This window comes from Aspergillus versicolor (genome assembly GCF_001890125.1).
Source record: "Aspergillus versicolor CBS 583.65 unplaced genomic scaffold ASPVEscaffold_4, whole genome shotgun sequence".
Classification (NCBI taxonomy): domain Eukaryota; kingdom Fungi; phylum Ascomycota; class Eurotiomycetes; order Eurotiales; family Aspergillaceae; genus Aspergillus; species Aspergillus versicolor.
This window is the reverse complement of record NW_024467527.1, coordinates 2242897-2254262: the sequence shown is the minus strand read 5'-3', so window position 1 is coordinate 2254262 and position 11366 is coordinate 2242897. Positions and strand designations below refer to the sequence as shown.

At 53.5% G+C, this 11366-nt stretch overlaps 6 protein-coding genes across 6 annotated transcripts in view; 4 read left to right on the top strand and 2 right to left on the bottom strand.

Moving 5' to 3' along the window:
• ASPVEDRAFT_41437 (uncharacterized protein) overlaps positions 1-713 on the top strand; it is a 1469-nt gene extending 756 nt beyond the window's left edge. Inside the window, exon 3 of the mRNA XM_040812344.1 lies at positions 45-713. Within this exon, the coding sequence (XP_040667629.1) occupies positions 45-560 (516 nt within the window). The 3' untranslated portion in view covers positions 561-713. The remainder of the gene's footprint in view (positions 1-44) is intronic.
• A 590-nt stretch (positions 714-1303) lies between these two features.
• ASPVEDRAFT_41435 (sugar porter family MFS transporter) lies at positions 1304-3438 on the top strand. Its single transcript, XM_040812343.1, has 6 exons — positions 1304-1616; positions 1663-1859; positions 1905-1964; positions 2016-2704; positions 2752-2810; positions 2863-3438. The coding sequence occupies exons 1-6, from the start codon at positions 1329-1331 to the stop codon at positions 3226-3228; spliced, it is 1659 nt and encodes a 552-aa protein (XP_040667628.1). The 5' UTR covers positions 1304-1328; the 3' UTR covers positions 3229-3438.
• Positions 3439-3874: 436 nt separating this feature from the next.
• On the top strand, positions 3875-5364 carry ASPVEDRAFT_130576 (uncharacterized protein; the record flags this gene model as incomplete). The annotated part of the gene is made up of 2 exons (XM_040806736.1): positions 3875-4800; positions 4848-5364. 2 exons carry the CDS (start codon positions 3875-3877, stop codon positions 5362-5364), a joined length of 1443 nt encoding a protein of 480 aa, XP_040667627.1.
• Positions 5365-5387: 23 nt separating this feature from the next.
• On the bottom strand, positions 5388-7242 carry helE (3-ketosteroid 1-dehydrogenase helE). The gene has a single exon (XM_040812342.1). The coding sequence runs from the start codon at positions 7223-7225 to the stop codon at positions 5474-5476; it is 1752 nt and encodes a 583-aa protein (XP_040667626.1). The 5' UTR covers positions 7226-7242; the 3' UTR covers positions 5388-5473.
• A 140-nt stretch (positions 7243-7382) lies between these two features.
• ASPVEDRAFT_41433 (FAD-dependent oxidoreductase) lies at positions 7383-9525 on the top strand. The gene has a single exon (XM_040812341.1). The coding sequence runs from the start codon at positions 7442-7444 to the stop codon at positions 9125-9127; it is 1686 nt and encodes a 561-aa protein (XP_040667625.1). The 5' UTR covers positions 7383-7441; the 3' UTR covers positions 9128-9525.
• On the bottom strand, positions 9199-11034 carry ASPVEDRAFT_887269 (uncharacterized protein). The gene has a single exon (XM_040818395.1). It carries the CDS (start codon positions 11016-11018, stop codon positions 9270-9272), a length of 1749 nt encoding a protein of 582 aa, XP_040667624.1. The 5' UTR covers positions 11019-11034; the 3' UTR covers positions 9199-9269.
• Positions 11035-11366: the final 332 nt, after the last annotated feature.

Genomic DNA, 11366 nt, shown 5'->3' with positions numbered 1-11366 from the left:
CCCCACGCAACCCCCGTATCTATTAACTGTAACTAACTTTATAGTGCTGGATCGCCCCCGGCCAGCTGGCATTATGGGTCTGGACACACTACTTCTGGATTTTCCTGACCCAATTCGTCACACTACTGTTATATATAGCCCTCTTCATGCAAATCCGGCGACGAATCGCCGAATGCACCAACCTAGGAGGCCGACGAAACAGTCTACGCAACATGCACCGCGTCGCGAGCTACATGGTCGTATACCCAATCATCTACACAATCCTAACAGTCCCGCTGGCTGCGGGCCGCATGGCCAGTCTGGCGGGGCATACGCCTAGCATGACCTACTTTTGCGTTTCTGGGACGCTGATGACGCTGTCTGGGTTGTGTGATACGGTGCTTTATACGTTGGCGCGGAGGCAGTCGGTGCTTGATTCGGAGCGGAGGGGGTCGAGTAATCTTACGTCGGATTTGTTGGGGAGTGCGGAGGGTGGCTTGGGGAATGGGTATGTAGGTAGGACTTCGCGTGGTGGTGAGGTTATGGTTCAGTCGGATTTTGATGAGGATATTCGTTACTAGATTAGATGATACAAGAAGATCTACTGGTAGATGCAAGACTAGGGATAGATCTGGGAATATTAGCATTACCTGAGGGATACTCTATTCTTTAATAGCTAGCGGTATATATTTAGTATCCAGACTGAGACTGATACATAGGAAACAGACTTATCAGGCTTATAAGCATCCAAGTCTTTCTACTTTTATAATTTCTTTTATAGGTTCCAACCATTCTTATCAGTACTCTGCTAATTAATTATACCTAATCAGCAACTTGTTGGGAGGCTTCCAATTAGAAAGAATAGGGCGGTCCAGGTAGTCCGAGTAGAATAGCTTTAGATAGCTGGTATTAGTGGAGTAAGAGACTGCCATCCATCTCTATCCATACTGGCACTCGGCGTGGTTACCTTTTCCGTACCAGCGACCGATAATGACGCCAACTATACGCCCGCATCTGGTCCAACAAAGCGAGCCCCCTAGAGCTAAGCCATGGCCACTTTCATCGGACCGACAATTGTATGCAACGTCGGCCAGCCATTGACGGCGGATAGATCCGGAATGACGTGGGAGTGACGGCTCGACCAAGGACAAGGGCCATCCCCGCGCCAGATGACAGCTACACCCATGGCGCTGGCAACTCGTGGTCTGAGGAACTGGGCATTTGACTTTCGGTGGCGAGTCCGCCTCGTTGTTGGCCGCGAAGCGCAGCGTCATGGATTCTGGGGTATTAATTCACCGTCTGGACCAGGCCCAGCCATGCATGGCTAAGCTTTGTAGACACTCTGCAAAATGGGATTAATGAGCAAACTGCGTCCGAATGTCGGCGCCCATTTCCAGGACCCGCATGCGCTCAGACATAACAGCGAGGATCTGGTGGACACGCCTATCCCGCTGGTGACATGGCGGTCCTTCGTTATGGGCTTGTTCGTGTCTATGGGAGGATTCACATTCGGCTACGATACGGGTCAGATCTCGGGGTTTCTGGAAATGGACGACTTTCTGCGGCGGTTTGGGCAATTGGGTGATGACGGGACTTATCACTTCTCTAACGTTCGCGCTGGGTTGATTGTTGCTTTGGTGAGCCTCGACTTCCTTTCTTTTCTTTACTTTGCTAACCCTGCAGCTTTCCATTGGAACCCTGATGGGAGCACTGGTCGCAGCCCCGATTGCAGACCGTCTCGGTCGGAAATGGTCCATCAGCGTGTGGTGCGCCTTGGTCTGTATTGGGATCACGGTCCAGATCTCATCGCCATCTGGGAAATGGTATCAGGTTGCGGTGGGTCGCTGGGTGGCAGGACTGGGAGTAGGAGGGCTGTCCCTGTTCGTCTCCTAAGCATGTCAAATTCGATATACTAACATCTGCAGTCTCGTACCGATGTATCAGGCAGAGACCGGACCAAGACACATCAGAGGAGCCCTTGTCAGGTACATATCCCAATCCCATCCGCTACATAAGCATCAATCTAACAGACGCAGCACCTACCAGCTCTTCATCACCCTCGGCATCCTCATCGCAAACATCATCAACTTCGGCACCGAGAGAATAGACAACACCGCCTCCTGGCGCATTCCAATGGGCATCACCTACCTCTGGGCCATCGTGCTAGGAGTAGGAATCGCCTTCTTCCCCGAGAGCCCTCGCTACGACTACCGCCACAACAAAGTCGACAGGGCCATGAACACTCTGTCCAAAATGTACGGTATCCCGCGCAACCACCGCGCCCTGCGCATCGAGTTCGACGAGATCCAGGAGAAGTACCAGCTCGAGGTCGAACGGGGAGTAGCTACCTGGCCGCAGCTGTTCCGGGCTCCGCGGATGGCATACCGGGTTGGCGTCGGTGTGGCCCTACAAGCGCTACAGCAGCTCACAGGTGCCAATTACTTCTTCTACTACGGGACGACAGTCTTCCAGGGCGCGGGTATCTCCAACTCATACGTCACGCAGATGATCCTCGGCGGGGTGAATTTCGGCACGACCTTCCTGGGTCTATATCTGATTGAGAACTACGGCCGCCGAAGGTCGCTGATTGCCGGCGCGCTGTGGATGTTCGTCATGTTCATGGTCTTTGCCTCTGTAGGGCATTTCGAACTTGATAGGGAGGACCCGACACGGACGAAGACGGCGGGTGTTGTGATGGTCGTTTTTGCCTGTCTTTTCATCCTGGGTAAGCACCCACCGTCTCCCGACTCACCATACATGCTAATAATGCAGGATTCGCCTCGACCTGGGGCCCGATGGTGTGGACTATCATTGCAGAGCTGTACCCTTCGGTAGGCCGTTCTTCTGTCTAACAAGCTCCTGTTCACAGCTAACACTATATAGGAATACCGTGCCCGCGCAATGTCACTCGCAACAGCCTCAAACTGGCTATGGAACTTCCTGCTGGCATTCTTCACACCCTTCATCACAGGAGCCATCGACTTCCGGTATGGGTATGTCTTTGCGGGCTGTCTATTCCTCGCCGCGGCGCTTGTCTACTTTGCCGTGATTGAGGGGCGGGGGAGAACACTCGAAGAGATTGACACTATGTACGTGATGAAGGTGAAGCCATGGAAGAGCTCCAAGTTTGTCTTCCCGGAGGACGAAGACAATGGGCGTGCGGCTTCGCCGGAGGAGAAGAAGAGTACGTCTCATGATGGGCCGCAGAGGGAGTGGCAGCATGCGGAGGGTGCTGCTGAGCGGGTTTGACTTGTTTTTTAATACTTTCAAAGCAATGAAGTCAGGTTACAACATTACAAGAGGTGAGGGTGGCATTATACATGTATCCGTATGTCCATCCTATCGTAGCTGGTCCACACCCGGTGTAGACAGGAATGGCCAGATATAGATTCAAGCGCCCTGTTTATAAGACGCGTAATAGAAAGCGAGGGAGTCAGGGGGGAATGAATAGCATACGCAGGGGTATTTCAATAAAGTTAAATGTTGATATATTCGCCATCAAGACATCTATCAGAATTAATTGGAATCTCCACCCAGCAAAAATGCGGAGAAAACTCGACATTTGCCGGCATTCCCCTGATCCAGATCTGTGGGACTGCCCTCAGCCAAGAATGGTGGCTCTTCGATGGCTTTATATTGGCTTGTGCAAGGGATGATCGCCCAATGCTCCACAAGGCGCGATGATTTTCATGCGATCGCTGCCAGATTGAGGAGCCCTGTTTCCTCCAGGTCGTCCAAGTATTTCGTTCTGTTGTGGGCGTTCCACTGCAGAATCCACAATGAGTTCGTCTCTTCGTCAGGTGAAAACTTGGAGTTTTTACACAACACCATGGCCTCGAACGACGATGCGACTGTCGCTGCGATGGATTCGCACGAGTGCGACAAGACAGCCAACATGTCCGACAAAACACCAGCGGCTGGCACGGACTCGGAAACACCAGAAAGCGTCTACAGCGTCAAAAGCACCAGCGAGAAGATATTCATCGTCAGCCTCACCGGCCTGGCCATGATCATCTCCATGGTCCCAACCAACATCGTCCTGCCGATTCTCCCGACACTGAAAGCGCAGTACGACGTGACAACAACCCAGATGAACATCCTCGTCACCGCATTCTCGCTCGTCCAGGGCATAACCCCCGCCCTGATGTCTTCACTCTCCGACTTCCAAGGCCGGCGCATAGGCTGGATGGTTGCATTGCTCTTATATACGGGCGCCAACATCGGGCTCGCCTTACAGGACAGCTACGCAGCGCTGATTGTGCTGCGCTGTCTCCAGAGCGCCGGAAGCAGCTGCGCCATTCCATTCGGGTTCGCCGTTTCAGCAGATATAGCCTCTCCGGCGGAGCGCGGGCGATATATAGGCACGCTGCAGGGCGCTGTACTCGGCTCCTTCGCATTTGGCCCTGTTATTGGCGGCGCGCTGGCGTCCTCGTTTGGGTGGCGCGGCGTCTTTTGGTTTCTGACTATTGGCAGTGGCTCGGTATTGGCTTTGTATATCCTGGTTATCCCCGAGACTGCGCGGAATGTCGTTGGGAATGGCTCGATCGAGCCGAAGTCTTGGTGGAGGAGGCCCATGACGGAGAATATTTGGCGGCGCCGGTATACTTTGACGAAGAACGATGAGCCGCCGAAGCCAAAGAGCAAAGTTACCGTCGCGCAGCTACTGCAGGCTTTCACCATTCTTGCCGAGAAGGACGCTTTCATTCTGGTCCTGTTTACGAGTCTGCTCTACTACGGCATCACGGCCATCTGGGCGTCCACTGGGAGTCACTATGGCAGTCTATACAACCTGAGTACGCTCGAGGTCGGATTCGCTTTTCTGTAAGTAACGTATATATCCCTTAATAGATCTATTCTAATCTACTAAGACCATACGGAGTCACCGGGGGCATTGGCTCAATACTCAGCGGCAAGCTGCTTGATATGAACTACCAAAGAATCCGGCGCCACCAACAGACAGAGAGCACAGAGTTCCCATACGAAGTCGCCAGGCTACAGGTCGCAGCCCCATTCATACTCATGGCCACGCTCTCGTTCATCGCGTACGGCTGGGTCGTGCAAACGGGACAGTCACTCGCAGTGGCATTAGTCCTGCAGGCGCTTATCGGGGGCGGCGCCACGCCATTGCTGGGGATTATATACACGCTGCTGATTGATTTATATCCCACGCAGGCTGTTGCGACGCAGGGGGCGGCTGATCTGGTGCGGTGCTGGCTGGGTGCCATTTCGGCGGCGGTTATTGATTACTTGCTCGAGAGCATGGGGTGGGGTTGGTCGTTTACTTTTATTGGGTTGATTATTATCGCTTCAGTGCCGTCGCTTTGTCTTGTATATGTGCGCGGTGCGAGTTGGCGCAGGGAACGACAGTGTATACAGTCTGGGTGATCTAGGCACTATCTCAACAGTCCTTCTTAATATATAGACTCTTTGATTGCTTTTCTGCAGTATATAAATGTTATGAATATTATTAATATACAGATGCTGACTGTTAAATTCATGAATTATGACCTAAGAAAGAGCCAACAATAAAGCCATGCGTCAATGCTGGTCCCAGCGTTGACCCGGCGCCCAAATAGGACCGTCCCATAATACTTGCAGCCGTGTTCCCAATAGCAAAGAGGCCCGGTATAGGCCGTGATTCTTTATCCAGGACCCGTTGAAACTCGTCCGTCAACAGTCCCCCCTTCGTTCCCAGGTCACCAGGCAAGATGGCCACTGCGTAGTACGGCGCTCGATCCACCACTCCCATATTTGGATTTGGGCCTGCGGCCGGATCTCCCAAGGATCTGTTATAGGCATTGCTTCCCTTGCCGTAGTCGGTGTCTACTCCTGCTGTACAGAAATCGTTATAGCTCCTGGTAGTGGATGCGAGACCTGCCGGGTCCACCCCAATCTGCTGCGCCAGGTCCTCAATCGTTTCGGCCTTGAAAATTACTTTCCTAGCGAGAGCATCCTTCGACGGCTGCATCCCCGGGACCAGCTTCCCGAGCATGTATTTCCTGCGGTGGTTCGCGTCCATGATCAACCAAGCCGGGATAGCGCTGACCTGCTCATTCCTGGCGTACTGCGCGTGCCCTGCATCGGTATAACTCTGAGCCTCATTCATGAAGCGCCGGCCAGTACAGTCCACAATAAAGCAATGCGGTCTCGCACGCTCAGTGAGCGCAAAGTGGTTTTTGAACGTCACTGGGTCCACGATCGTTGGCCCCCACCAGGCGTCGTCCATCAATGCCGTGTCTGCGCCAACTCTTATGCCTTCGGTGATAGCATCCCCCGTATCTCCTTTCGGCGAGCTGCTCCATTCCGTCTTGGTAGGACTCGGCAGGAACTCTTCCCGCATTTTTCGGTTCTGCGCAAAGCCCCCTGCTGCGAGGACGACGCCTTTCGTTGCCTGTATAGTTTTTAAGCCGGATATTGTTTGCACTTCCGCGCCATGGATAGCACCTTCTTCCCCCTGTATGAGCTGCGAAATCCTGGTGTTCACGCGGATGTCCGTACTGCCGTGTTTCAGATTGAGATATAGCAGCTGCGCCACCAAGCCCATCCCCAGGCTGGCCGGTTGCTGGCCAACAAGTGCCCTAGCCACCAGCGGCAGTACTGCTCGCATCGTGTAAAGAAAAGCACCCGGAGATGACATGAGACGAGTAAGCACGGGCGCATCATTCCCATATATCGCGAGTGGGGATAACGGGGGCGGCAACTTGGCCCACCACTGCTTATCCAGGTTCTTCAAATTAAACACCCTTGACTCTATCGTCCGTCCTCCCCCTGCACCCAGTGCACCCTGTAGACCCGGGTAATAGTCAGGAGAGCCTTTGGCGAAATGGAACTGGAAGCCCAGACTCTGCAGAAACTGGACCATCTTCGGGCCATTGTCGACGTACGCCTTCCTCCTCGGCAGTGAAGACGCCGGTCCTGCATCGCCGACGGCTTGCTCGAAGTATTTCAGCGCTGCCTGTTTCGAGTCTTTGATTCCGGCGGCTGCGGCGACCGGATTGCAGGGGACCCAGAGCCCTCCCCCAGACACGGCAGAGGCTCCCCCGATCGTCGACTCTTTTTCGACGATGACGGTGCGCAGGCCCAGTTTTGTTGCCCTCAAGCTGGCTGTTAAAGCGCCGGCGCCGGAACCGATGATTAACACATCGGTCTGTTCGTCGTATTTGGTGGATGTGTTTCGTGTTGTGGATAAGGGCCGCACACGCGTGCCCTCAACAACACACCGGGCCCAGGGTCTGACTCTCTGCATATTGGCAGGTATCTGTGAAGAAGAAGAGCTGCAAGTGAAGTGACAGGTCAGCGGGAAAGCTCAAAAGCAATGCATTGCCAAGCCACTATTCACTGTCACTTCTGTGACGCGTGAGCGACCCCGCTGCACTTCTCGTATTATTACAAGCATGTGTTCCTTTCATTCTTCGCATGTGTTGCTGTCAATCCTCGTATTCCTACGGTCCACCTGTCAACTATGTTGCGTTTCAAACTAAGATCATTTCCCGGGCGATCACTTCATAAGGCTATCCAAACCAGCCTATCCGGAGCCAGCTGTCGCTTCTCCTCAAACCCCGAATACCCGGATGCCGATGTCGTAGTAACCGGCGCAGGCATAGCCGGCGTAACAGCAAGCATCGCCGCAGCCGAGAAAGGCGCATCAGTCGTCCTACTCGATGATGCCCACGGCGGGGGCGCATCAGCTCTATCCGGCGGCGTCGTCTACGCCGGCGGAGGCACCTCGCACCAAAAGGCCGTCGGATACGGCGACGACACGCCAGATAATATGTTCCAGTACCTGAAAGCAGAAACGCGCGACGCCGTCGACGAAGAAACACTCCGCCGGTTCTGCAACGAGAGCGTTTCGCGCATCGAATGGCTAGAGTCGCACGGCGTGAAATTCGAAGCGTCGCTGTGTCCGCATAAAACGAGCTTCCCAACGGACAAACACTATCTGATTTTTTCGGGCAACGAGAAGGTGCATCCGTTTAATCAACTCGCGAAACCAGCGCCGAGGGGACATCGTGCTGTTGGGCGTGGGTTATCGGGGGATCAGTTGTGGAAGCCGCTGTTTCGCAGTGCCATGGAGGCGGGCGTGCGCTTTCTACCGGCGGCCAAGGTCGATCGTGTACTCGTGAATGAAGATGGGTCTGCACGGGGGATTGAATTCAAATGCCTCGACGAATCGGCTAATTCCTTCTCTCAACATCGAAACCTGACTTCGGTTGGGAAGACAGTCCAGCTTGCAGCTCCGCGAATTGCAGACTGGTTCTTAAACCGGGCAGATCGTTTATGGAGTCGAGATGCCATACACAGATCTATCAATGCCCCTGCGGTGATTCTGGCCGCGGGTGGGTTTACATTCAACGAGGATATGCGACAGAAATACCTCCCAGAATATTCACAGGTTGCACCGCTCGGGACAAGAGGCGATGACGGGTCCGGTATACACTTGGGCCAGTCCGTCGGCGGCTCAGTAGACAAAATGGAGAACATGTCTGGGTGGCGATTCCTGTATCCCCCGACAGCCCTGATCGAAGGCGTGATTGTCTCGCAGACCGGTCAGCGCTTCATATGCGAGGACATCTACGGCGCGTTCCTAACTGACAGGATGATCAGAGACCACAACGGCAGGGCATATCTCATTCTGGACTCGACGCAGCGAGATAAAGCACTGCAGCAGCTGCGTGAACAGACGCGGCCGGAGTTCTGCATTCCACGGCTTCATTCATTGAAATGGGACCATGTCAAGGCTTCTTCTCTTCCGGATCTTGCGACTAAGCTGGGTCTTCCTGCTGCTCCCCTTCATCAGACTATCGCTTCATACAATGATGCAATCGCGGAAGGAGCACCAGATCCGATGAACAAACATCCCGAATTCTGCTCCCCTGTTGCTAAGCCACCATTCTACGCACTGGATATTTCCCCTCGACGAACCGGGCTCCATGTTGTCCATGGACTTACACTCGGAGGCCTGCGGGTGGACGGCAAATCCGGATTAGTTCTGCGAGGGGATAATACGGTAATCGGTGGCTTGTATGCTGCGGGGAGAACTGCTGTTGGTATTTGTTCGAATGGCTATGTGAGCGGGCTCTCTCTTGCCGATTCGGTGTTTGCTGGCATCAGGGCTGGTGAGCATGCTGCTACTTTATCCAAATCCTAGTCAATGCAATACTGCCTTTATTGATTGCAGGAAAGTAAGCCTAACATTAGTGACCTAACGAGATGCTATATCTGAGCCTACTCGTAGCAGTGATAGTCACTATATCGAAATTAGCAAAATATACCAAAGCCAGACAGAGAACTTACTCAGAAACCTCCCACCCCACACACTTCCAACAATCAAAGAACCGCCCCGGATCATACCTCCTCTTCACCTCCAAAAGCCTCGGATAATTCTCCCCAAAGAACGTCTCCTCCCACTCCGGCTCCAAATAATGCGCCTCATTCACATAAGATCCACCCCCGGGCGTCAATTCCTTCAACGGCTGCACAGTCCCCAACCACGCCTCCTGCAGCTTCGCCTCTTGCTCTTGGGCAAGCTTCGTCGGCCAGCCACCCGTCATGATCGTATGCCAAAGCGCATCTCGCCAAGCAGGATTAACGCTCGTAGTGTTCCCATTCTGCACATTCACCGGCGTGGTCATTATAACCTGCGCCAGGGCGCCGTCATCGGGGATGAGTTTATTGCTGAGCTGCACTCCCTCTATGAAGGCATTGATGAGGTCCGAGAGATTGTTATTTGATTCGAAGAGGGATTCTGGTATGAGTCTGCTAGCGACGGCCTCGAATATCCCAGCGGGGGTTAGTCTGGCTGCGATGCTGCTGGTGAGTTTCAGGAAGTCAGTGTAGGTTGGATAGGTGGTGAATTTGCTTTCTGAGACGCGGATATCTGGCTGGCTTGTTAGGAAGGATGAGAAGTCGGTAGTTAAAGCCTTCAATGCGGTGACGTTGTTCGACGGCAGGACGAGGTATATCTCCGCTTTGGAAGGCCAGTAGTACGCGTGTCCTGAGATGTTATTGTGAGACCACACGGGCTGATGAGTCGCATGTTGAGTGAGGATCTTCTGCAGCGCAGGATAATTTGTCTCAGTAGTGTTTTTCTTCCCCTCCGTCGTGAAATCCGCTTTGAATGAGTACACATTAATCTTAACCGCGGGATGGAGCTGGAATCGATAACTCGTTAAAATAGCATAAGTGCCACCGCCTCCACCACGCATAGCCCAGAAGAGATCCGGATCGTTACACTGGTTGATAGTGCGGAATTTCCCATCCGCCGTAACGACGTCAAATTCAACTGCATTATCCACCATAAGGCCGTAGGAAGGGCCAAAAACGCCATGCCCACCTCCTTGCCCGAACCCGCCGGCCAGGCCAACAGACCCTTCGTTTCCACCGGTCACGTCCATGTTGAACTTCTGGAAGTAGGCGTAAACATCGCCCGCCTGGGCACCGGCTCCCATCTCTCCGATGTGTTTTCCATTTGCGGCGGGACAGTTCGACGCGGTGAAGCTTTCGTGGTATTTGGTGGCGTTCATATTATGGGTCCAGATAGCAAGGGTATCAGGGCTGGTAGACCGTCCGAGATAATCATGTCCCGTGTTCTTTATGCTAACCCGGAGTTTATGTGTCTGGGCAAATTGCACTGCCGTGACAACGTGTCCGGGTTCATGGGCATCGACATACAGCGGCGACAGTCGTCCGCGGTAACACTGATCGGAAAGATGCTGAGAGGTATTCGCAGCATTTAGTGCACATGTTTGCGAGTGGCACGATTCCCAGTTGAGGCCTGTTGCTGCGCCGTATACGTCTGTTCGTGGTTGGTTCAAATAGTAGCCGGCTTTGGCGGCGTCGCATGCTGAAGGGTCGTAGTAGGGAGAGTCATAGTAACAGCTTGCGGCGTAGGGAACTGTGCGGTGGAGGTTACCGGCCAGACTCTGGTTGAAACTTTCCCATTGCTCGTTTGATGGCCAGCACGGCTGTCCAGGTTTGCAGTTGTAGCCTGATGCAGCCGAAGTAGTGATCAGGCCGAGGCCTATAAGGAGAGAAAGCATGGTAGCAGGGAGAAAGTTAATGAGCTCTACTATGAGGAGTTACCAGTGCTCTGACGTCTATTTATACCAGTGAGCGCAGCAATTATTGCAACTAAGCCCCAGCTCTCATGGGGAGCTGAACAGAAGAATAACAACATGATTGGTCCGACTACTGGATTGCCCTGTTTGAACTAGCGTGGGAGATGCTCTTGGTAAAGATCTACATAGTCAAGGCGAAGCTCAGCTCGAGGGCCAATCAGATCGTCAGCCCTATCCACGGCACCGACGCCGCAATGCTTATCACCATCTCGAGTTGAGCACTGCCGCGTGGAGCTCTGGACGTCGTTAAGAGAGGTCGAGTATGTATGC

Coding starts and splice junctions, on each gene's coding strand:
- ASPVEDRAFT_41435 (XM_040812343.1), top strand. CDS start 1,329: ATGGGATTAATGAGCAAACTGCGTCCGAATGTCGGCGCCCATTTCCAG. Junction 1,965..2,015: donor ATCAGAGGAGCCCTTGTCAG/GTACATATCCCA, acceptor TAACAGACGCAG/CACCTACCAGCTCTTCATCA. Junction 2,811..2,862: donor TTGCAGAGCTGTACCCTTCG/GTAGGCCGTTCT, acceptor AACACTATATAG/GAATACCGTGCCCGCGCAAT.
- helE (XM_040812342.1), bottom strand. CDS start 7,225: ATGCAGAGAGTCAGACCCTGGGCCCGGTGTGTTGTTGAGGGCACGCGT.
- ASPVEDRAFT_41433 (XM_040812341.1), top strand. CDS start 7,442: ATGTTGCGTTTCAAACTAAGATCATTTCCCGGGCGATCACTTCATAAG.
- ASPVEDRAFT_887269 (XM_040818395.1), bottom strand. CDS start 11,018: ATGCTTTCTCTCCTTATAGGCCTCGGCCTGATCACTACTTCGGCTGCA.